The sequence below is a fragment of the Miniopterus schreibersii genome, assembly GCF_964146895.1.
Source record: "Miniopterus schreibersii genome assembly, chromosome: 5".
NCBI classification, from domain to species: domain Eukaryota; kingdom Metazoa; phylum Chordata; class Mammalia; order Chiroptera; family Miniopteridae; genus Miniopterus; species Miniopterus schreibersii.
Window position 1 is genome coordinate 30,266,475 of NC_138106.1, and position 26,493 is coordinate 30,292,967.

General features: G+C 35.7%; 1 protein-coding gene across 2 annotated transcripts in view; it reads left to right on the forward strand.

The window, feature by feature from the left end:
- The window catches only part of NAALADL2 (N-acetylated alpha-linked acidic dipeptidase like 2), a 661,226-nt gene that overhangs the window by 406,180 nt on the left and 228,553 nt on the right, over window positions 1–26,493 (forward strand). The window contains exons 6-7 of one of the 2 annotated variants that reach the window (XM_081138571.1): window positions 17,109–17,252; window positions 25,263–25,364. In XM_081138571.1, the coding sequence (XP_080994697.1) occupies window positions 17,109–17,252; window positions 25,263–25,364 (246 nt within the window). The remainder of the gene's footprint in view (window positions 1–17,108; window positions 17,253–25,262; window positions 25,365–26,493) is intronic. The other variant, XM_081138570.1, reaches the window with a different exon arrangement.

Consider the following 26,493-nt stretch of genomic DNA (forward strand, 5'->3'; position numbering starts at 1 on the left):
GCTGAGATAACGTGAATAAATCCCATTGGTATTCAGGGATGGTGACCTCCAGGGTTGGACGTGCAGTGAAATTTTGAATAATGGGCCAATTAATAAGTCTTGGAAACCGCACTTACTCAACAGTCTGCTTCGTGGCACCCTTTTTCATGATCTGTTGCTTGAGAGCGATGACGATGATTACAACAGCTTGGCTAAGATGTCTGTTGGTAAATACCCTCAACTCAGGCAGAGAAATTACAAACCTGTTGTCAGAACCCATATCTAGTCATTTGTATGATAAAGAAGCTGGCCCACAGTCATGACTGCTACAGAACAATGTGAAGGGCCAGTTCCTCAGTGTTTAGTTTTCATAGGAAAACTGCAAGCAATGAGTTCATTAGAAAAATGTTAACTTAAAAGCCAAGCTAATCCATAGATGTTTTCTGTTCTTATTGTTGTCACTGTTTTGAAATTGAACTTGAATGCTTTAGTGAGGTCTTTGGGCTTGAGTTGCCACAGCCTCACTATAGCGCATTGTCCTACAGAGGCCCCGATTTACACATTTTGTTATCCTTTGACCTTATGGGCCTTTAAGTCTATGGCCTCTGATCCCATTTCTGTTTGTAGCTATGATTTTAGAATGACTGGTTATAAGAATTCAGATGAAATCCTGTAAAATTGCATCATACAACATAGCATGGCTTGTATTTTGTTAAGAGTAATAATATTTTTCAGTGTTTCTTAGATAGTTTTGTTATCAGTGGAAGTGGAGCGTCTACCAGTGGAAGTGGGGGATCCCTTTCCCCACTGAGTGCTGGTATCTAGAGAAAGAGTTTTCTAAGACTCGCATGGGAGGATGAGTGATTTCTATTGGCGGGGAATTATACTCTCCGGTTTCCAAGGTTTCATTTCCCTTAACCTAGTCCTAGAACATGAGCAGCTGGAAATTCAGCACAGCTAAAAGCAAAGCCAGTGTCCAGAGTTTCTGTTCCTTGGTGGAGCTGGGTCCAGCATAGCATCAGACTAGTTGCAGTCCATTGTGTGTGGGGTCCACATGGCTATGAGCCATGTGGGCAAATGCGGGGGAGTCAAGAGAGTGCACCCCGTGCAACAAGAGTCCCAAGATTCCCGCAGGGACCAAGAGGCAAGAGTATAAACCGAGGGAGGCAAACTTCTTTGTTTAGGAGCTTAAATATCCTAAATCGTCCCACTCTTGCAGTGGCCATGCCTACTCTGGATAGTGAACTGTTCCCAGGTGTGACTCACAGCCAAGTACCTTCCCTAAGTCACCCAGACTTTACTGGGCATGCCTTTAATATTTGCCTTCCCTTTGCTCCTTCCCTTAATTAATAATCAGGTTATTTGCAACACTATCAATTTCACTCCACATTGAAACCAAAAAGTAGACCTAGGGCCATCCATATAGTGGCTAAATATTTAGGGGTACTCACAATTCTGTTTGTTAGAATAGAAATGTATCAAAGTCATCCTCTGATGCAACTCCTTGATTTGCATCCGAGGAAATAAGAGTTCCCGGTGGGGATAAATCCTAAGATAGATTCAATTGACCAAAAAGCATTAGGGGTTGGCAACCTCAGATTTTTTCGTTTTTATGGAACATAAGAGAGCATAACACCTGATGTAAAGAACTAAAATGCTACTTCTGATATTCAACGTCAGGTGAAAAATATTGTGGTTTGGCAGTGACTTATGTTTCATCATTTTTTTTGCATCTATAAGATTAGGCCCACTTAAAGACAGAGTAGTTTATGATTTCTTCTCATTCTTTCTCTTTAAATATAGATTCATACACACACACTCACACATATAGACTATAGCATGCAAATACACGCAAAAGTACACACAGGTATTTAATGTTACAATATTTATGGCAGTTGGTTTTAGGATAATTAATGTTTGAATCTACAGTTGCAATTACAAAGTAAGCCAACTTTTGCTATGATAAATCTATATTCCTACCTTTCCCACATACAAAGCTCAGTATATAAAATTTCTGATATAATAAACACTTATCATTTCTACTGACAAATACCATTTTTTCACTCAGCTTCATGTCTTTATACACATTTGCTCCTTTAAAAATAAAGAATTAGCTGATTAGCAGCTGAATCTTTTCAGTAGCACCTGTGCCACTGACAGGGTGTCAGGGAAAGTGCCACATTATAGGACATATAAGTCTGTCCTTGGTTTTACGATGAGTAGAAACAAAATGTGCTGACTAAGTGACCTGAGCAACCTCTTGATGACATGATGTCTTGTTCAGACTTGTGATGAGTTTTAGTAGGTAATTAGTTTTGAAAGATTGCCAGACTGGTTTTGAACTCTATCAGACATTTATGGCCGAAAGAACTTCACTTCTGGTCATCTGAGGCTTAATGACAGAAGAAAAAGTGCCACTAGTTAGGTTATTTCTTGAGTATATGCTGCTCTATAGAAAGAATCAAATGACTAAATCAACTTTGAAAATAATCTGAAATCCTATTTTAAAAAAATTAGCAACACAGATAAAAAGAAATAGACTATTTCTAGCCATTTCCTGGGATTATTTCTCACATAACACATTGCTAAGGTATTTGTGCTTCCAGTACTAAAGCACTCTGAATAATCTACAGTTATGGAAATAAAAAATGAAAAAAGTTCTAAACATTGATGATTTTCTTTTCGTACACTCTTTCTGAAACATGATGCACTTATTAAATGATTCACTACCCTTTCTTCATATACTGCTGATATTGCTGATCTAAGGCAGATACATACCTCATATACATATTAAAAAAATTATCCTCAGACAAGAAAATTGTTAAATGCGTTGCCAGGCTTTCAGGACAACACAAGTACAATTTCGCAACTCTGCCGGTTGACAAGGAGAACATTCTAAGATGTCCTAAATTAATTACAGTGGGCTGGAGGGTGGAAGGAAGTCGAGAGAGGTTAATCAGCTAACAACAGCAGGGCAAAACCAACAAAAGACTGCTTATAATCCTTAACGTATGTCAAAACTTTGAATTGACTTCCAAGTGGCTGTTTCTCTGATTAAGTCAGGTGCCACTGACCATCAGGTCCCTCTGCCTGCCCAAGACCAGCCCAGAGTAGCAAAGGCTTCTTCTTTATGCACTATACACCTATCTCAGAACTAGCCCCGCTTCGCCTTCTCCTGTCCCCTTTGTCTATAGCCAATGGAAACTCTTTCAAAACAACTCACATCTCCCTTCCCAAAATGTTTTCATACATGAAAGAGCCTTTAAGCTCCAAGACAGCAGATGTGTGTTTTTCAATTAGCCCAACTGCTAGAGGTTCAGACTGCATGCCCCTAGACTGGTCCTTTTCTGGCTAGCATTTGGCTCAATAAGTCCTTTCTTAAGAAAAGCTGCAGCCATGAAAGCTGTTTTGTTTCACATAATTAAGCCTTTGCTTAATATTCATATTCAGAACTTGAAATAGTTCTGTTTCTGTCTTTGAATAGTTCTTCATTCTATTGATGTACATTTCATAGCCTTAAAACTGTTAGACTTTTTTTCCAGACTAAGTGAACAACACTTCTTTATCTTTTTTTAGACATATTTTCTAACTTTATCTACTCTTGCACCTCTTCTTCTCAGGTAGGAAAACCATCAAGGAATTCAGTTTACTTCCATCTTTACCCAACTATTGTTTAGTGTTCTTCATGCTATTAGGTTCATACTCTTAAATAACATTTTACAAGTACTTGGATCTGTTGAGTGGAAGATGTAGAAACATGGACTAGTAATCTTCTCATTCACATGTTAACTGTTCATCTGTGTCGATATGGATCATTTCTGACTCAACTGTTTTCACTTTTTTTTGAACCATATAGACTATGAACAGCATAAAGGACACTAACTTGAAGTGTCCTACGCTAAATGTTTCATGTTTATAGCTGTGTATTCATCATCCAGGTTTAAGTGTAGAACATTTCTAGCATCCCCCAAATTTCTAACTCCTAAAAGCATCTTGTACTTCTAGAAACCACCTGCTTACTTGACCATAGGCTTATGACAGCATGTAGTTTGACTTTAGTGTCACTACTGTACCTTTACCATATGGCTAGAATATGAAAGGTGTTCAAAAAAAGCTTCTTAGAAAAGTAAGAAAGAAAAATTCTTTGCTGTATAATACTGAAATGAAAGAATTGATCAATATAGTATTAAGTATGCATTTTCTCAAAGATCTCGCACTTTATTCCATTTTAGAAGGGCAAAATGCCCAGTCAATAGACCACCTGCTTGTCATCCAGCAACACAGAAAACTTTTCCTCAGTTCAGAAATTTCCTGCTGGTACAAAAAGGCAGAGAGATATCTGAGTGGTCAGTTGGGGGTAGGATCGAGGAGTTCAGCACAGAGTTAACTGATCAAGCAAAGAGTTGACCAGCACCCTCAAGCCAGCAGTTTCCTACACTGCTACCACTCGCTCAACTCTGACATTTTTTATATCAGTCTTATGGATTCTACCTCCTAAATAACTCCTAAAACCTCTTTTTCTCCATCTACACTGTCTCCACTCTGATCAAAGCCAAAAGTCATTACCCCCTAGACTGTTGCAGCTGCTACCTGAGTTCAGTGCTTCCTCTTAGAATTTCCCGTGCATTTCCCTAATGTAGTATGAATGAGCTCTCAGAGCCCCAAGTCTTACCATGCCACAATCTTCTGTGTAAAATTTTTAGTGTTGCTGTAGTGTGTTTTCTTCAATTTTACATAAATGATAACACTATACATATATGTATATATATTTCATCTGACCATTATCCCACTCAACATGTTTTGGGATTTTTTAAATGTAATTTATTGCGGTAACATTGTTTAAGAAAATTATATAGGTTTCAGGTGTACAATTCTCTAATACATCATCTATATATTGTATTGCATGTTCACCATTTAAAGTCAAGTCTCCTTCCATCACCATTTATCTCTCCTTTACCCTATTCTACCTCCCTCAGCCCCCCTTTCCCTCTGGCAATCACCATATTGTCTCTGTGGTATTATTTTGAAATATGCGCTAATGAAAGTATTCCATATAGAAATTAGATATTTAAATCTCAGTTTCTAAAGGGACTCTTTAATATTTCTGTTCTAATTCCCATTCATATTTTAACTTAATTACATATAACTGCATTTTGTCTTTCAGCTAAAATCTGTGTGATGAGTCTCACATATATTTTACTTACATCTCTCTTATCAAGAGGTGGGCTGTACGTATTATTATTTCCCTACTAATTTTTTTCTCCTCTCAAAATTACATAAATTGCTAAACATATAAGATTAGCATAGAAGTGGATTCATGAAAGTTTGTTGTAACTATATTTTAAAAGTCTATGCATTTGCTGTTAATAACTAAAATACAGATTTAGACTATTGAACCTATGTATTATGATATGGCATTAGTGTGACATTAGCTAATATTTTTAGACTTTCTTATTGCTTTTGGCAAACTATTCAATTTTAATACTGACACTGGGCCATATTAGCTGTAACATGAAATCTTACAAATCTAGAATATTATTGATATTTTTCATTAACACTTGAAATAATTTAGAAATTTTGAACAGTTCAAGTAAATCTTGAATACCTACAGAAAGTAGTTAATGTCTTCTTTTGTATTGAAAAATGAATTTGACTTTAACATAACACATTCTAAAAATAGCCATCTTGCTTTCATATGATTTATATTTTCTTTGGAGCAACCTTGCAATGTGTTGCTCTTTTTAGTTCATTTTATATGAAAGGCACTAGGAGAAAGTGGACATACACCGTCCTATTATCTGTTTGATTTGTGTATCTCAGTCACTCTGCAAGTGAGGCATAGAGCAGAAATGTTTATTTTCTTCTCATTGGAACCTCAAAAGAATGAAAATAGGTGACAGCAAGACAATGTGCACTTTCAGAAAGAGCAACAGGAGATTGCATTGGTTGCAGTTCTATTGGACAGTGTATGGATGGTATTTGTCACTGAGATAATGTGGGTCATTTATATTGTACCTATCCCGTGGAGCTCAAAGCACTTTATGGGTGCTCTCATTAATCCTAAAGCCTTGCTATCAACTGGGTATTTAGCAACTTTTATCCTCGCTTTATGGCCTAGGAGACTGCAGTTTAAAGGACGTCGTTTGTGCAGGTATTGGCAACGTGTTCAGAAAACAACCAGTGGGGTTAACTGTAGTTTGAACAGGTGAGAAGGACTTTTTGCTCTTTTTATAAAAGCTTTATAATAGTAATTGCCAATGAAGCCAATTGCTAAATGTAATTATTTAAAATATTCTGACCCCTCTTTATCTCTAAAATAGTTTTCATATCAAATCTGTGTTATTAATAGGACATTCATTTTCTACACATCCAGGATTCAAACCTTAATTGCTTACCCTATTGCCTCATTGCTGCTACTCTGCTCAATGGGTTACCAAGTCTTTACAATTCTCCTTGTCCAGGCTTTCACGTGGATCTTTGCCTTTCTTCTTTCAGAGATATTCTTCATGTGCATACTACTTCTTGTTGAGAAACTGCAATAGCTGCTAACAGTATTGACACCAGAACCTTAATCTTGGAGTCTAAAAGAAGCAGACTCTGATCTCATTTCTCTTGCTTACCTACAATGTGATTTTAAGCATTTCAAAGTACCTGGGCTTTAGAGTTATTTCTGTAAAATGGAAATAACAATAACTGGTTTGAAAAGGTGTATCACATATAAAATATGGCAAAAGAATGAGGCAATGTATGCCAAATACCACATTCTGTGTCTGGCACAAATGGAATTTATTTTTGTTATTTTCATTGCATTTTCTTTTCTAGTTCTATTCCTTTCAGCGTATCACTTTCAGATCAATATTTCTGAAATCTATTTTCATGGTACTGATTCTCTGTTCAAAACCCAAAGAAATTCCCAGTACTTAATTACTTCCCACACTTTTTAATCTATTATCTAAAGCCCACCACAGTAAGAACTCTCTAAATCTACCTTAATCTGCAACATATATGATCATCTCCATTAGTGTTGGCTACTTGTCATTTCCTTTCACAGCTTTATTTTCCTACCACAGCTCATTTATTCATATGGATTATTTTGCCTGGAATCATCTCTCTTATATACATGTTTTATAGTTTGAAACTTATATGTTGTATAAGAAATTCTGTCAAAGCAAGGATCACACACCAGCAGATGCAGATGGAGAGAACAGTTCTAGTAATGGTGCTTTAGGGCTCTACCCACTACCTTTAAAGTATCTCTTAATGATCTGTGAGGAATCAAGAAAATTTGCTTCATGGAGCAGGGCTCTGACATGCTGACCACTGACCAGTCAGGGGACACTGTTGGTCACTCACCTATTAGCCACCGAATTCAACGCTGTTCGTTACCACCTTCTGTACTTTATTTCAGGTGTACCTACTCTCTCAGGCCTGCTAAGCTCCTTTGCTTTGCTGGTTCATTTCACATGCCTGGCGGAAGTCCTTGGTTTTTCTGGCTGCTCTGAAACTCTTTCATTTACAGAATAATTTCAGTCATGAAGCTGGATGTTCTGGATCTCCTGTCCCTTCCCTGATCATCTGCTGGGCTTCCTGTCCCCATCCCAACCCAAGGGCCACAATATTGCAGTTAAGTAGAGTTGCCAGACAGGAATCTGTTCTTGCTCTGGAATAACTTCCTGGGCTTTTTTCTTCTCCAGCTCTTTAAGATCCTACTCATTTCCTACCTCTTCTGAGAAGCATTCATGGTGTTGACCAAGAGTGACTCAAAAGGTTCTTGATACGTAGTGAGGGTGTAATATTACATCATTGTACTGTTAGGAAGACTAAATGAAGAAGCTAGAAAGGAAATTTAGGGCAAAGTGAATAATCTTTAATTTTGTTCAGGCCTTATTATCATGGAAGAGCTTTTAAGAGATGACTGTGAATGATGCTGTTTGAAGTCCTACACACAAGAACTAACAAAGACACCATGCCTATCCATAAGGAACATTCCAGCTTATTAACTGGACCATTAGTACTGTACTGAGCACAGCCATACAGCCATGCCTCTCACTGTGCATTACAGCTTTTGCTGTGACTTCAGAGGACACTTAATATTTAGAGAAATAACCTTCCAATACACTAAAAAATATTACCTTAGTAAGAAAATAGAAGAAAATAGGCAAATAGGAAAGCATTATTCTAGGTTGTTTTTTTTTTAAATGTGAATTTAGGTTCCATTTTATAAAATACTCTGAGAAAATGTACATCCATAGCAAAGTGCTAAATTGCATTAAAATATATATATATATGGCTTTTTTGTAAGAAAATTCTCATATGTCTAAATTGGAAGAAAGAATTAATAATAGAATGTTTATAACTAGAACTCTATGCACAAACAATTCTTGATGACCAATTAGTGGCTTATTAACTGAGGGAGTTTTTTCATGGTATGTGTTTTAAAATCTCCATTTTTTCACCTGGCCGGGCGTGGCTCAGCAGTTAAGCATCGACCTAGGATCCAGGCGATCAGGGTTCGATTCCCTGTCAGGGCACATGCCCGGGTTGCGGGCTCGATCAATGACTTTCTCATCATTGATGTTTCTATCTCTCTCTCTCCCTCTCATTTCCTCTCTCTGAAATCAATAAAGATATATTTTTAAAAAAAAATCTCCATTTTTTTCTCCAAATGTATCTTCTCCTAATGTACACTATCACTGCAGCAAAATACTAGAGCGATGTTTTCCAAGCCACAATTCTATGTGTGATTAATAGTCTAAAATAATTTTAATGATATTATAAGGGAAATTATAAGCCAGGAGGGGAATTTATTGAAATTTTTGATATCACCCATTCTAAATATGAAGGATTTTTCTGTACTTATAGTGAGATATTCACCACAACTTTACATATAACCATGTAAATACAAACAAGCTTTTTCAACATCAAGATGAGAAAGATTTCTCTTAAATTCCTGTCAGGTTTATAAAGTACTGTATAGTATTCAGAAACACATTTTGGAGAGGAATCTCTGAGTTTATTTAAACGATCACTCATGGACAAATTTAGAATCAAAATCTTAGAACTGGAAATACTTGGACATTATATATATATGATGAGGTGAAAACTTTCCCTGAGCCACTTCCCAGTAAAAGGCAGAGCAAGGACCAAATATTGGTCTCTTGAATCCAGGCCAATGTCCCTTGCTAGGTCAGTGTTTCCATATCAGAAACAGAAAATACACAAGAAACCATGAAGAGCTGGGAAGCACTTCATAGCTCATGTAACCCAACATCTGGGTCAGGAGAACAAGTGTGAATTATTTTCCACTTTTATAATTAGAAAACAACTGAGAAATAAGTAAATCCAGAATTAAAGCACTGTTTTTCTGCCTGTTTATCTAATTAGCCTCATAAAATAATGTGTTCTCATTACAATCTGGTATGAAGAATTTTATTGTAAATTAATGGTTGCATACTTTCACAACGACCACCAGATAAGACACATCCACACAGTTTATTTGCTATCTTTAAAAAAATGCAAACTACTCTTTCTCTGAAACTAGAAACTTTGCAAATCATTTCAATGTTCATACCCTTCAAGTATGAGATGGAAAGCTTCTCGGGGGAATGCCTCTCAAGAGGACTGCTTTGCTTATGTGTGGAGTGCAGATGGCCAATTATTCCAGTTATGAATCTACACTACTCTCCTTGAAGTAAAGCACAAACTAGATATTTTATTTGTCTCTTAGTTTGTTTTTCTTATGATATAGCTTATGGTTTATTTCCAAATGTTCATGCTTGAAATGCTTTGGAAATGAAATAGTCTTGGCATAGATAAATGATGAATACAAAACAACGGAAATATTTAAAATTATATGAAATAGGGAACCAGTTCTCATATAACCAATTATTCCTTGGAAATAGAATTAAGAAAACATTTGTCAATATCTGAATAGTACTACTGCTGTTGTCCATCTAAATGGTCACTTAAAATGACACATTTATAAATATAAATACAGTGAGATACAAACTACACCAAAGAAAGTCCTGTTTCTTAAGTAGAAAGAATCAAGCTACAGAAATGTCTTTAGAGAACATGTCATTAATGATGACCATCATCTACCTGAAACATACAAATGGACTTTGTCTTTGAAGTAATTATACCAATGTGTTTTAAAAACATAAAAATCATTTAAAATATTTATAAAGATATATTCTCATAATTTTTTAAATAGCAATCAATCCAAGTATAGGACTCACTAGATTTCAATGAATAATATAATTAAATATTATGCTTATGTCCTGTATTATGACCAAAATAAAACATGCTACCTCTCTATTAAATAAAACTCTTAAATATAATAATAAAAATTGTTCTTTAATTGAGTATTTGTCAAGTTTAGAACAAATTCCAAGACTGCAGAACCACAAATATGCATATGACCAAACCTTTTTGTTTGAGGGGAAAGAATGATAGTAACTGATATTTTAAGATCTTTTGCCCCAAATAATTTTACTTTACCAATATAAATCTTGAGTTCATATGTCTAAACACAAAACAAAAGTATTTTTAGTCATGAGAAAAGTTATCTAGCTCTTTTTGAGTCTGCGTCATATCATATCATGAAAAATACCTTTGAATAAGCTAATTGGAAAGGGAGAACCCAAATTAAGTAAGAAAATATTAATATAAACAAGGACTTTTCCTCTTTTTAAGATAAAATTGTACTCTACATAATCTGTATGCTTTTTAATACCATAACATACAGATACTTGCTTTACTAACGAGTGTTACTTCTTACTCCCTTTAATGTGAAAGTAAATATGAGTGTACAACACATTGCCTAATAATTAAAATAATTACTAAGGATCATGGCAGGTTGCTTTAAGAGAGGACCAATCAAATAAAATGAGACCATATGTGTCTTCATTTTTAAGATTTTTGTAATTACAAGTTTTATATTATGAGTTTTAGACTTATGATTAGACAATACACAATTATTCACTTGAACATTGGGATGATCATTTATCTGAAAATAATCACTGAGCCTCTACGTTTTACTATGCAGTGTGCTAAGCTGTGTTAATAGAACAGTGAATTGGCCCCCAAGAAGTTTACACTCTGGTCAGTGAACTGACAGTAAAATTAGAACAGAGCAGTGTTTACTAAATGTGTAAGCAAGGGATTATGTTGGGGCACAGGCAAGGACTAAGTTTCCCAGAGTAAGTGACATCTAAGGGTTGAAAAAACTGGCATCAGCCAGCTTTTACACCTACAATTTATATTAGTTTGAGAGAAGGTAGGAAATATGATGTAATTTTTTAAAAATAGTAATTTTTATTTTAGCTATGAGAATAACTATCAGTAATAGAAATCCTACATGGCAAAAAATATGTATATATGTGAGTGTGCATTTATATATGTATGTGTGTATGTATTTATACTCAGAGATAGAGAGAGAGAGAGCAAATGAGCTCCGAGAAGACTGTATAGGAAAAAGCACATTTAAGTGTTAAGTATTTCATTTTTAATAATAACCTAAACAACACAGTGCTGAACTTGACTAGCTTGAGGGAAGATAGTGATATTTATAAACAGCAGGCAATGAGATACTGAAATAATAAAAGACCAGCTACCTTTATTTACAAGAACAACAAAATAGCTGTAGCCAATTCAGTTCAGGGGAGAGGGGAGTAACTATAAATGTAGTGAGCTAAAATAAAAGGGAAACATTTGCACCAGTTATTTAACAGTCTTATTTCTGTCAAAGTGGAAGTCCTCTGGAGAAAGTCAAATAAAGTACATATTCTGGGATAACATCACTGATGTCAACTTGTTCATTAGGTATTTGGGTCATTTTCTTAGAAATGTAGCACAAAATGTGTTTTAAAAATCCCTGCTTTTTAAGGTGTCTGATTGCTTGATTCTCTAGCAAGTTGGAAGTATTCACACTTTAGGTTTGTCAATCATTCGCTATAATTAATTATGATAGTTGAAAAGCTAGAAAAAAACAAGTAAAATCAGTTAGCTATTAAACTGTTTATTTATGATTGAAATAAAGTGTTGTCAATGTGATTTTGATCTTTGAGTCACCAATTTATTTTTGAGGAAAGGACAGAAGCAAAAAGAAATGCTCTCAGTCCGATTTAAGCTTCTTCAGTGGCCTCATCTGAACAGACTGGTTACCCATTTTCAAGGCGACTCAGCAAACTATTGACTTGGGGTCTATTGATACAGTCAAAGGCTCTGCCACCTTTAATTCTGGGAAAGGTGAGCAACCTCTGTCTATTATTCATCTTGCTTTCTACATCATCTTTGCTACAAAAAATGATGTAAAATATATAATGATTTAGACCAGTGCTTATGTACTGTGCAAATGAGTCACCTGGGGGTCTTCAACTCCAGATTCTGATCCGGACGGGCTGGGTGGGGTCTGAGATTCTGCATTTGTGATGAGTTCCCTGGTCATGCTGATGCTGTTTCCCCAAGGACTGCACATTGAAGAGAAAGGATCTGTAGGATCTCGCTTACATTATCTCACACAGATCTCATGTTTACACACACACACACACACACACACACACACACACATGCACGCACGCACGCACAGAGTCAGGTGCTGAGGGTTGAGTTTCACAGAGACTGTGCTATCCTTGCCAATGGAAACATATTATCCGTATTGATCCGCACAAGACCTTTATTTAGCAGCACATTTTTTTAACATTATCTCACCTTAATGGTGCCTTAATTCTGAGGATCCCAGTGTCTGCGGTATTTAGTTTCTGATATTCTGGGTAAGTGGCACTTGATGTATACAGTAACTTTTCAGTTGAGTTCAAAATAATTCCACCTTGCTACACACAGAAAGTGCTTGCAGCTAACAGAGTACCTGCTTCTTCGCATATAACCAGATGTGATTGAAATGGGCATCAGCAATTTGAAAAGCATAATGCAAAAGCTATTAAGTATGTACAATTAGAAAACATTTTACTTATTTTTAACCTCATCACTTCTAAATTTCACCCACTGTGGTTCAGGCTCTGGGCTTCTAGAGCTAATGCACTCTTTATTTCAGTAAATTAGCATAATAAAGACTTTTCAGTGTCACCTTGCTTGTTCTGGTATTGTAGATGGGATGACAATATTATCATAATGAAATTATTTATATGCCACATTTCAAACAGTGAGGCAGTGATGGAGTCAAACTTGGGGCTCTATATCCAATTTCTTCTTTCTGGATGCATGTGGCACTGTATCAGGGACAGGATTATTAAAGAGTTGGATCAATTTGGATCTTTATCTAAATTACAAAGAATGCACAAGGTACAGAGAGAACTAGCTATCTCCTGAAATAAAAGATGGTGTCAATCAGTCTTTATTGAGCATACACAATGTGCAGGGCATGATATAAATGCTGCAATCTAAGTTAGAGCACTAGAACATAATGTTATTGTACCCTTTTCATTGAGGTGTGTAATCTCCCTGATTTTTATCTCATATCCAATGGATTCTTATAATTAATGTGTTTTAAAATATAACTGAATAAAAATCATACATGTGTTTGATTTTATTGAGAGCCTCTTAATAATGTAAAAATGTAGTTCTTCTCTAAGCTTTTCTTCAATAAACAAGTTTTTAAGAAAAAAAACCAACAAACCCTTGTCTATAATTCAATCTTAGTGTTCTGTAAAGTCCTGCTTTTAGTATCTGCTCTCAGAAGCAAACTGTTTGTCAAGCTGCCATTAAGCTGAAGGTGAAAAGCTAATGAACCACTTCAGATATTTCAAAATTAATGCAAGTCTGTTAGTTATGCAGCCCAACAAATCAAAGATTTGTGGATGTTCAAGTATGGTCTAAAGTTCACTCATATGTGACTTTTAAGTGCATTGTTTCATATGGTTAATAGAGCATTGTAGAGGGAAACAGAATACACTTATTGATTTTTTATTAACAGATAAATATATCTCAAAGATAATTTTATTTATAAAAACCTTTCTTTTTTACTCATAAGAAACTCCAGAGCAAGGTTAATGAGTGAGAGTTTGGGGGATGGGTTTTGAAAGCCTGTGTAATATGTTCACTGTGGGAGAGCGTTAGCTGGGGAAGAAGCATAAACATATACCAAGTCTGGGATTCATGAAATTATAATTTATTCTTGGGTTGTACCTGGGCTCCATTTTCTCTCTCTCTGATAACTGAGGCAGCTAAGTGATTAACAGGTGGGTGGCATATACAGCATGGAGACGCTGGACAAAGGGACGATTCACATCTCGGGCAGGCGGGAGCAAGATGGTGAGAGATTTCACCATGCTACTCAGATTGATGTGCACTTTAAAGAAGAATTTATGTGCATATATGCACAACCCAAGGACACGGACAATAGTGGGGAGGGGAGAGGACAGGGCGGAGTGGGTCATTGGGGAGAAAAAGGGACATCTGTAATATTTTAAACAAAAATAAAATTAAGAAAAATAAATAAATAAAACCTCTTAATTTTTTATTTCTGCAATTTTCCACTTAATATATTCAGACCTCACTTGACTGTGGGTAACTGAAAAGGGGGGGGCTACAGAATTTCATTGTCTTGTGTGCCCTAAAAGTTTCCAAGGTAATGGCTGAGGGAGAAAATACATGAGGAGAGAAGCAGAGGAAATGGCTGTACAAAGGCTTTCCAGCTGGTGTGCACAATGCTTATGTCTTGAGATATTTATCACTGTGACTCCAGGGCTGGTCACTTGTGGCTGAGAACAATTTCTCTGCGGTCTCAAAGTCCCCTTCAGTGTACCTCAGCCAGCTGTATCGCTACTGGCATCTCCTGTGCGAACTAGGACCCGGTTCATGGGCCTGCAACCGGTGTAGTCTCCAGGACCCCCGTTAGAGGGCTCATGCCTAATTTAATGCTCCGCTATTGCCATATTGAAATTCTTCATACTTTTTGAACAAGCAAATGGTTAGGAAGCAATGAACTGCACTGTGGTCAAAATGCACTGCCACACGTCCATATAAAGCAGTTACTGAATTATTAGAGCAGCAGAGTGCTTATATAACAAAACCCATCCTGAGCCTGAATCTTCATTATTTTTTTTCTTCAAAGCCATAGCTTCTATGGTTGCCACAGGGCTAAGCTAAATATCATTTTTTAGTCCTGTGGTTTTCCAGTTGATAAATTAAGGAAAAACTTCTGTAACATATTTTCTCATTTATAATCTGCCTCCTGGAGGCTGGATACCAGTATCATTGAGTTCTGCACCCCCTGCAGTCCTATCAAATTAAATTTTGAGAAAAACTTTGGCAATTATTTTTCCTAATAAAAGTTCTGAAAAATAGAGCTCTGTGTTTGTAAACATTATTGGCTGCCTGATAAAGTCATTCCTTTGTGTATTTCCTGAGTCAAGATAAATATATAAACTGAATAAGGTATCTTAGTTCTTAAGCACAGTTTAGTTCATTCTCTCCATTCTCTTTACACTACGTACTTGTGTATATTTCCCTTACTTATGTTATCATAGCTGTTTTTCCTTTTTATTTGTATTTAATTTTTATTTTCTCAAACTTATAGATGAATATAGTCAAATCTTCCTGCAAAACTTAATTTATAAAAATATTTCACCTTCTCCATACTTCCTTGTGTCCTCTCCCGTCTCTAACTCCCAAAGGCAAATACTCAATTGCTTTCAACATTTTTAGTTGTTAACTATTTTTTATATTTACCTCTCTGTGTCACAAGGGCATTTTAAAGAGTTGAATTCATGTTTCAGTTTTATCTATTACATTGACTTACCACTATGGAAGAGAAAGATTTAATTTTCTTTCAAATTCTCCATGTACCCTCACCCCTGATTTTTTCCCTTTTGTCTTTTTTACTATAGAATAATATCAATTTTGTTTTAAAAGGTCATGGCCAATGTTATTATGACTATGTAAATATTATTCACACCCTATGATGACTATATTTCTTTCTTGAAAAACTTTGTAATCCCTTTGAAGCTAATAGTTGTCTCATTTCATAGATTTCTTATTTTTCTTTTTATCTAGAAACTCTTCACATGCTAACTTTCTGACCTTACTGTAAATGTTCTCCCAATTATTAACATTAACATCAACACATGTCCAGCATTTCAGTTATTTTTGTCTTCCTGAGCTCCACTCCTCTCCTCACTAGGTCTGCTGCAGCTGTGCCATTTTAGCATGGTCCTTGGATGAGGGCTCCCACTTAAGAGTGCCAAACTTAATTATGTTGACTCAAAGTTCTTTGTACGGCTGGAATTTATTGACCAATGGGTTTTAACTTAGGGTGTCTTGGGTGAGTGCCTATATTGGTAGACTTCCAGGTTTTAAACATTTTTACATATTCTCCATTGACCTGGTCATATTTACTAGAAGTGAATTTTCTGCTGCCCTAACTGGAAGGAAGGATTCTGGGCGCCAAGAGAGGAAAACATCTGAAGAGACTCAGCGATCATGACACCATCCCATTTTAAGTGGGAGACTCACCATTCGCGCTCTCTGGTGTCTCTCTGTTCAGCATCCCACTTCCAGTTTTCTGCAGGAGTGAAGGAGGAAGGAACAGGCACTGTTCACACCCACAGAGTGAGTGAGGGGTTCAGGAGAGACCCCCTCACAATCAGAATTTCAAGTCCTCCTGCTTCTAGCCCCTCCTTCTCTCCTACTTTAATAGGTAGTTGGTGCTGGCAATTCCTACAGCTGTCTGTGGCAGAAGCAGCATTGCTTTTCAGCTTCCCCGCTCTGTTGGCTTAGATTTCGGTCTCCTTGGTCTGCTATTATCAGTTGACAATAATTCATCTGCTTCACAGCTTGTAGAATCTTATTGTTAATGTCTTTTTTATTCCTTTGGCCCATGTGGATTAGTGCTTTTTTGGTTCCTTTATTGTCATTCCAGTGGAGAATGGAGGTAAGTGTGTGTGTGCAATCTGCTATCATTAACTAACATGCATAGCAGTATTTGGATTGAATTTTTACTAAGTACCTCAAATCATTTTTAATAAGTAGACAGAGTGTAACTAAGGAATAAATGAACAAAATAAACTTACCACTTATAGTGTAAATACTTACTACAAATAAACACTTTTCTTCTAGTGTTTTTAATTTCTCTTGACAAAGGCTTCTGTTCCTTTCTCTCTTGAATACAGTTGGAAGCTTTAGGCAAAACCGATCAAACCTCACCTCTCTACTAGTGCAGCCCATCTCGGCGGCTCTCGTTGCAAAACTGATCTCTTCATCGACAGGTGGAACCAAAAACGGTGTCTGTAGCCCTCTAGAACTTCCACATAATGGTAACGTATTTAATGTCTTTCTGTGTGCCTTGTAGCTTTTGTAAGAACTGTGATCATTTTTAATCTCTTAAATTGACATGAATAGGATTGTGCTTTTTAAAAAGTATATATATGTATTTTTTGATGAGGTGAGTATTTACCTTCTCTGGCTCTTTAAGGGACATTTTTGGAAGGTAATTTTAATAAAGACTGAGGTTGAACAAACTGAGAGACTGAAAAAAAGAGGAAACACATTTTGGACTGCAATAAAGAAAAGCAGCTTTACAAATAAAGCATTTTGTACTTTCATGAAAATCTGCTTAACATAGCTTCCCAGTTTCAGCTTCAGCAGCAGTGTTGCCTGCCAAGATTCAGCGGAAAGCAGTCAGCTATCTGGGGTATGAAGTCCTTTAGTAGAAAGCATTAAAGCCTAATTCCTGCAATTGACTAAAAAAATCCCTCTGTCTTTATGCATCATTGCCCAGGAGATGCTTCTCTTACTGCAGTGCAGTTTGTCAGGCCTTGTTGGACCACACAGGATAAAACTGAAGTCGTTAAGCTACCTGTGGTGGGGTGAAAGCCACCGGCTGCCTCTTATTTCTGCCTCCAGCCTCAGCATTAGAGTTCTAAAGAGGAGATTCTCTTTACATATTGTTAAATTTGCATCTAGTCACTTTGAAATTCAACTTGAGGGGCTCTGTTTTTGTGACCAGACTTGGAGGCTCAACTACCCTTATCTCATTTCATCTGTTTTTCTCTTGATAACAAAAGCATAAAAATAAAATGTTTTGAAGAAGCCTAAAAAAAAATGTGAATACATTCAGAATTGCCCTCAGGTAGAGACATAGCTTTTCATAGATTGAGAGCCTCCTGAACTGATTATTGATTGAGCAAAGTGGGAAATACGGATAACAATGATAAGCCTGTGTCCTCGAAGTAGAATGGAGAAGCCCTTAAGGAGTTTTTGTTTTGTTTTGTTTTGTTTTGTTTTGTTTTGTTTTGTCTTGTCTTGTCTTCTGAGCCCACAAATCATTATGGGCTCTATTTGTTAAAATATGTATTATTACAACACTGTAATAATACTTTAGTTGTAAGGAAAGCACTGGACCTCTAAAAGACTAGGTTTAAGCCCAGATTTAATTATTTGATTAGTTAATTCAATAAATATTCGGAACCCCTATGCGTTCCTGCCCCTGCCCTGTCCTCAGCGAGTCGACAGTCCTCATGCTAGCACCATATGCCACCTGCCTGCTGGGACCTATGCATCTGCTTCTGCAGAAGGATATCTAACCTTCTAGTATCCCAAGTTGTCCTGAGGGTTCAATCATGGTGGACTTCTGAGTACTTTTGTGTACTGTAAAATGTTAAGTTAGCAGTTGTCTTCCTTATCAAATAACTGTATCAGTGCATTGCACACTATGTTAAATGTCTGCCTAGTAATAGCATAGCAAAGCAAACTCGCCAGCTGTATCTCTGCAATAATTTAGGACCATATATGAAGCTGAGAAGAAGTATTGAGATATATTCTGAAACCTGCTTATAACTCCAGTGTTAAAGAAACAACAGGATAGGCCTGTTTGCCAGTGAATTAAGCTACATCAACTTTTTCTCATGGATATAGTGATTATCATTGGTTTTAGAAAAACTCAAAGAGAGATGTATTTAAATTGAGATGATATTTCATGTTAGAACGGGTCCTTCTTTCATCATTTTAATACAAAGTATTACATTTAGATTTTACAAATATTGATTGAACAGTCTGAGTTGTTAAATTTAAACCAATCTTAAATATAGGCTAATGACCCTTTACCCCAATGCTTTGGGTAATAATACTCATGACACAGCCAAGTTAATTAGCTTCAAAGTTTTCACATTAACACATAAACACACTTGTTGCTCACTATGACATATATCAGGATAAAGCATGAAAAGGATACAGAATGAGATACTTTATTTTGGGGGAATGAAAATAATGCTTATAATTTATGGATTACAAAAATAATTTAAAGCATATTATAATTATATCTTACTGTTGAAATTTCTAAGTATAATCCTGCGCTTTAGTGTAGAAAATCTTCACTTAGAAATTTAGACAAAAGTACATTAAATATGTGTGCAAATCTACTAATTATTTATCTCACCTCTTTAACCCTACCTCTACACCGAATCAGAATTCTCTAAAGTCCGGACATCAGTAGTGACATCTGCCTCTCATATTTGCTTTCTTAGCATTCACTTGCCCCTCTCCCATTTTGAACTATTGCCTTTATTTCCCAGGAATATAGTATGAGCAGGTTTGACTGCATCCCAAGCTATAGAAACATATCCTGAGTAGTTCAAGTTCACTGGCATATTACATCCAGCGTATTATAGTGATTGGTTCAAGATCTAAGTCTATCCAGACAGCCTAGACTCAATTTCTGGACTTTGAGCTGACTCAATAGAGCTGAACCAGAAAGCATGCAGCCTTGTGATCTTTTGATGGCTTTCTTGGGACCTTGACTGTATTGCCTTATGGAAGATTGCAGCCAACCAGGAACATATAGGTGAGTCATGGGGAGAGATAGAGAAAGAGAAAAGGAGAGAGGGAGAGAGGGAAGGAGAGAGGAAGATAGGGAGCGAGGGACAGTGCCAGAAGGAGAGAGAAAACCTTGTCCACAGCATTTCAGTTATAAAGCCTTGTCTGAAGCCAAAGCTACTGAACTGGCCGTTGATTGAGTCCATACCTCCTCCCCTAAATTTTGTCAGTAAATTTATGTTAGATTTTCAGTTTCTCACAGCCAAAAGCTACATAACTAATACAGACCATGAAACTTTAAACAAAGGAATTATCTATATTCATGAAATAGGCTCTGCAAAGTGAAATGGAAAGCATGGTGTTTTTATAAAAGGCACCGAGAGAACTGAGAATTGCATGAAGCATAGAAAAGGGGCAGAATAAAATTTCTCGCATATATATATAGTTTGCATTGAGTAGATAATTGAATATTGACTCTCTATCATTTTTCATTGTCTCACAGTTTGTGAGTCTTACCCATTGGTCCAATATGTTGTCAGTCTTTCTCCTTGAGAATCAACCAAAACATGGAAATTTAAACGATCAGATGTCAATCATAGCTTCTGATTAAAAACCACAAATATATTTTAAAAAGGAGAGAAGTAAGTATAAAATCTATTAATGTAATTTAGGGTGAAAATATAAATGCATCAAGTTAAAAGAAACAGTTTGATATTTTATGAATTATTTTTTAATGAATAGAAAAATGACTTTCTAAAGTGCTTAAAACTTAATGCCATAGTAATGATGTGATGACAAGTTTTACATAAGCAAATTTAGGTCATATCTCCTCATATGGATATATATATATAATTTATATACATATCCTACATTTATATAATAACTATTTTCTTATTCAAAATTTTATATATTTCTAATGAAAGTTACTTTTATTAGAATAATATAATGTCTACTGATGTTTATAGCTTTTTTATATTTCAAAAATGTACATTTGTAATTTATTAACAGCTACTTAAAAGTATACATTATCATTTCTTGAGCAGAGATTTAAAATGTTGTACTGAACATAGTATCCACTAAGTTTTGCTATGCTAAAATTTATTGCCAAGCAGTACATTTTAGGTTTTCAGGAAATATCCATTAACTGGAAATGTTATTACAGTTGTACCCAGCATTTTTTTGTTTTTGTTACATATGAGACCAATCAACCTGTTCAGAGTAGCCCCGAAAGAAAATTCCTCAGGAGACATATAAAAAGTAAGTTAAGAAAATGGAGAACTTGTTTTAGAGAAGGGTGAGCTTTGATAAATTCTAGCCATCAACATGTAAAAATATATCCAGAAGAACATGGTATAAAAATTTAATTTGTTCAGATTACTTGTATATAACATGCATGTAGATATGGTGACCACTCTTTATACAAAAAATTTCAGTGAGCTAGAATTCTTTAGGAAAGAATGATTGGAGTTGTGACAGATACAAACTAGATGTTAGGAGTCACTGAACTGCGCAATGGTGACACCCCAATTTTATGGCTTTTTAAGCAGTCAGTTGCACAGTGAACCTAGGAGTCTGAGCTGGAAGCTGATAACAGAGTATTCGTAGAACTAAAGATCAGCCTTCATGAGCTGCCAGTCTGAAGTCCTTGGACAAAAGGGAAAAATAGCTTCAGAAATCACTTTGAAGGACTATTCATCAAGGCTCTTAAACAGAGTGAACGTAGGTGGGAAACCTATTGTCCAAAGTCAACAGAAAGTACAGTCAATTCTCTATATCCTGGGGAGTGCAGGTTGGGTTGACTGAGGGTGACACAGATCTGTCATTCACCCAGAGTTTTGCAAGTTTCTGGCTTTCTGTCTCAACAATTTTGATTTTAGGAAATGATTCCATTTTGATTCAGTCTAGACACTTATTGTTTGTTTGCTAAAAGGCCTAAAGACCACCCTAGATGTACACTTTGAAGAAAACATTACTTTAAGAAGTCTTATCCAATGTTTAATGTTTCTCAGCAATTTTTACAGGTTCTTACTTTCTTCGTACATTATTTCTCAAGTACCTGTCACTCCTTTCAAATTATAGCAGCTCCAACTAAATTTTATTGTGTGTGTGTGTGTGTGTGTGTGTGTGTGTGTGTATATATAATATGACAAAATCCCTTAGAGGTAACCCTATCTTTATATTTTGCTGATCCTTTTTTCACAATGGGCTAACGTTGTCATTTACTAACCTAGAAACTGCCAGAGATTCCTCAATGACTTTCTGGTTCTATATTCTGCTATTTCCTTCAGGTGTCCACTTTTCCTCACTATTATTTTATTCAGTATTATCCAAATATGTCATGCACATTTGTGTCTCCATGTTATAAGACTCAAGTATTCCCTAAAGCTCAGTGCAAATGCTATCCTCTCTGTAAAAATCCTGTTAGGGTTCTGCTCAAGTTGGAAGTAGCCCCCGGGACTCTCCCACCATGCTTTAGGCACTTACATGCTACTTGGCATCGTGGCACGATTCTGAGAGTATAAGCAACTTAGATTTCCATTAGAATGTATTGTTTCTACTTTATTTAGATACGCTTTCAATTCTTTGAGGTCTCCCTTATGGCCCAAGAGAAAAGAATATGTACTGTGTGGTTGTTAGGCATAGAGTTTTATATATATATTCATTTAGACTAAATTCCTTAATCAGGTCATTTAGATATTCTATATCTTATTATTAGTTTTAAAATCCCTTACTGTGAATATAGATTTGTCCATTTTACCTTATAGTTCTGTCAACTTTTTATTTATATCTTTTTGAGGTCATTTTTCAGGTGTTTATAAATTCAAATATATCGTATTTTCCTGGTTAGTTACAATACTTATCAAATGAAGTGATCTTTTTTATATCTATAAGGCTTGCCTTAAATTTGATTTGATCTGATATTAATTTAACTACACTAGCTTTTTTTTTTATTAGTAACTTTATGTTATATTTTTTAAACTTCCAATCTTTCTGTATCTTTTTCTTTTTCTTTTCAAATAAGTTTTTTTGATTTTTCGAGAGAGGAAGGTAAAAGGAGAGAGAGATAGAAACACCGATGAGAGAGAAACATCAACCAGCTGCCTCCCGCACGCCCCCTACTGAGGATTGAGCCCACAACCCTGGCATGTGCCCTCACCGGGAATCAAACCGTGACCTCTTTGTTCCTAGTTCAACGCTCAATCACTGAGCCACACATGCTTTATTGTTCAGATAAAAATGATATTTATATGAAGACCTGAGTTTGAGTCCCAGTTTTGCTCCTATGTGCTTCATTCAATAAATGAAGATAATAAAAACTATTTAAATTGGTGATTTCAAGAATTATTGAGATCCAATGAGAAGTAGTGTATGTGTGAAAATAGCTATTATAAATTTTAAGACACTCTATTAATGTATGGACATTTTTCAACCAGTGTATTGCACATTCATATTAACTATATATGCACATTTGTATATGTTGTCAGGTTTTCTTACTGCTGAATTACACAAAAAAAATTAATATTAAATCTTAGAAAACCAGAGAAAATTTTTCATCTATATCTAACCAAAATATAAGCTGGAAAGATTTTAGAAAACTATATGGTAATGATTCTTTTATCTAATGCACACTTATCTGGATTATTTGGAACAAACTTAGAACAGGGAATTAAATCATTATTATAAAACAAACATATGAGTCCAACTATATGACATTTTTGAAAAGGCAAAAATGTGGAGACATTTGAAAGATCAGTGACTGCCAGGGGCTGCGGAGGGAGGGAGGGAGGGAGGGAGGGAGGGAGGGAGGGAGGGAGGGAGGGAGGGAGGGAGGGGGGAGGGAGGGAGGGAGGGGGGAGGGAGGGAGGGAAGGATGCCTAGGTCAAGCACAGGCAATATTTTGGGCAATGAAACTACTCTGTACGGAGCATATGATGACTACTCTGTAATGCTGGATGTGTGTCATCATGCATTTGTCAAACCCATAAGAGTGTAGGAAACAAAGTGTGAACCCTAATGGAAATGGTGGACTTCAGTAGTAATGTATTAATATTGGCTCATCAGTGGCAACAAATGTTAACAATTGGGGGCAGGCTGCAGGATATTTGGAAACTGTACTTTCTATTAACTCTTTCTATAAATCTGAAGCTGCTCTAAAAAACAAACTATATTAATTTAAAGCAAACAAAAATGCATAGCATTTAAATTAAAACTACAATCCTTAGGCTTGAAGCAAATTTCCTATTTTTTATACATGAGGCACTCAGGTATTCTTTCGGGGTCTTTTTATTCTTGTTTTAGTTATAATTTTTACAGATTCAGTGCACTGATTTCCCATTTGAGTTGTTAGTAGGGTACATTCAAGGAAGAAGCAACTTATGTATCCTACTAATTTTCATCTAGCAGTCGGAAGTGACATTTGCAGGCTGGACATTACTAGAGCATGTCTGTTTTGAATTAGCTGCTTTGCTGTCAACTCATTCCCCACCCCGCCCCAACACTACCATCTGGCCGCCCTTCAGCCTCCCCTAGAAACTTGCAGAATGCATTAGATACAGCATTAACACATGTTATCACCAAAGGCCTTCAAAGGTCACTTTAGGGTTGTGGCAGGAGTCCCTCCTGATTGGCGTCTTTGCCCTATTTGTTATCAAAATTTTTGAATGTCAACATGAATAGAAGAACTCAGAAAGGCAGAGCAACTGATGGAGATTTAGAGCACAGGAGAGAGAGCTGCAAACACTGGTGGGAATGAGGAATTCAGTATTTGAAAATATATATAGCTTTAAGAATCTTTATTCTTTTCATGTATGTAATACTTTACGGCTTTCAAAGTGATGATGTAACAATGAATCATACAGGAAAGTTTAAATTATCTTCCACATGTTATTTTCCTGACATTAGAAAAGTATTTAAAATTCTTTGGAAATGTTTTTATCTGATAAATATTTTTTCTTTTTTAAAATATATGAGTTGTACACATCTCCCCAAGGTTGTCGTCTGTGTGTTCTCATGTTGAATTCTGTTGTATTGAAATATGAAGTTTAGAATTGCCTATTTATGGCTCTGCAGTTCTATGAGGCAAGTAATTGTATATTAGTAATCATTGCATAGCAAGTCCCGAAAATAGAGTCTACAAAGTGTTAAATAAATATTTGTCAAAAAAGTATAACTTGCCCGGCCACGCATGGCTCAGCGGTTGAGCTTCGACCTAGGATCCAGGTGATCGGGGTTCGATTCCCGGTCAGGGCACATGCCCGGGTTGCGGGCTGCAGCCAATCAGTGACTCTCTCATCATTGATGTTTCTATCTCTGTCTCTCTCTCTCTCCCTCTCCTTTCCTCTCTCTGAAATCAATAAAGATATATATATTTTTAAAAGTATAACTTTAGTTATCTACCAAAAATGTAATTGTTCAGAATTATTTTGCTGATTATATTAGATAAATAAATTTGAATGTTTTAAGACATAAGAGTATAGAGAAACAAGCATCTATTTTTTTAAATTTTTTTTCAGAAAAAAGAATTGTCAACATGCAAGTTCAGACAGTCACAAAATTCAAAACAGTTACTAATGTTGTTGGGTATTTAAAGGGCTTGACTTCTCCAGGTAAGTACGGTAAATAATTCATAATCTACACTTTATGTGAAACATCACAAAGAATTGCTCTATAGTAATTTAATAGCATAGTTATATATCCTACTTTCCGTGGAACCAGAGGTTTATACCACCCTAAGAGGGGGTCAATGTGAAACCAGGAAGTAGATCTTTATTCTTTCTTAGCATATCTCTTCAAAAATAAATCAAAGTAGAGACTATGAGGAAATCAAAACAAAACCGAGAAAACAGGGTTTAGATTAGTTAAACTGGCATGTACCTGGCGAAGAAAAGCTATAAAAGCCAATGTCTTCTTTCTCTTCTTCCTTTATTAGCTATAACACCATTGAAGGCATTTTTATTTTTTAAAAAAAGAAAAGACCTTTTTAAAAATAAAATATTTCCATTTTAGTGGTGTGGGTTTTTTTCCCCTTCAAATATAATCTCTCATTGTTAATCTGTGTCCCATCTCTGACCCTTGGTCTGCTGACAATTCTGCCTAATTTTTGCATCACTTTAGGTTTTGAAGTTGCTTATGAAAATGATCACCTGGTTAATTTTTAAATAATTTAATCTTTGTTATAGGATGAAAATTGAATCTTGAGATAATGTTATACAGGCTAAAATGTAAAAATAACTGACACATAGATTTAGAGATTAATAGCAATGCTTCCAAATACATTGTGAGGTTGAATCACATATTCTTGTCTGATGGCTTGTTATACAGAGTAGAACGCAGTAATTTTTTTAGTGCATTTGCGCCACTTCTGTCAATTTGGTTGAGATATTTACTCTTTACTCAAGTTCTTGAACAATTATTCTTCTCTATGACTTCAGTCATATTGACCCTATAATTGCTAACCCAGAAGTTTCTGAGATCAAGTTGGATATCCCTCCCAGTTTCTTGCCAGCTAACTCTTACAAAATTAAAGGAAGGTATATATTTTCTCTGATTTCCTTACAGTAGCAATTTTGAACAACCTCTGCTCAATAACACAAGATATAAATAAATTTGAAAATTGTTACTGTTGCATTTTAACAAATTCCCATCGTAAAGATCTCTAACGGAAGCATTAGAAATATGTATTTATCAACATTACTGCATTTGCAAGTTGTTATTGAAAAACCAAATTGTACAATATTATATTAG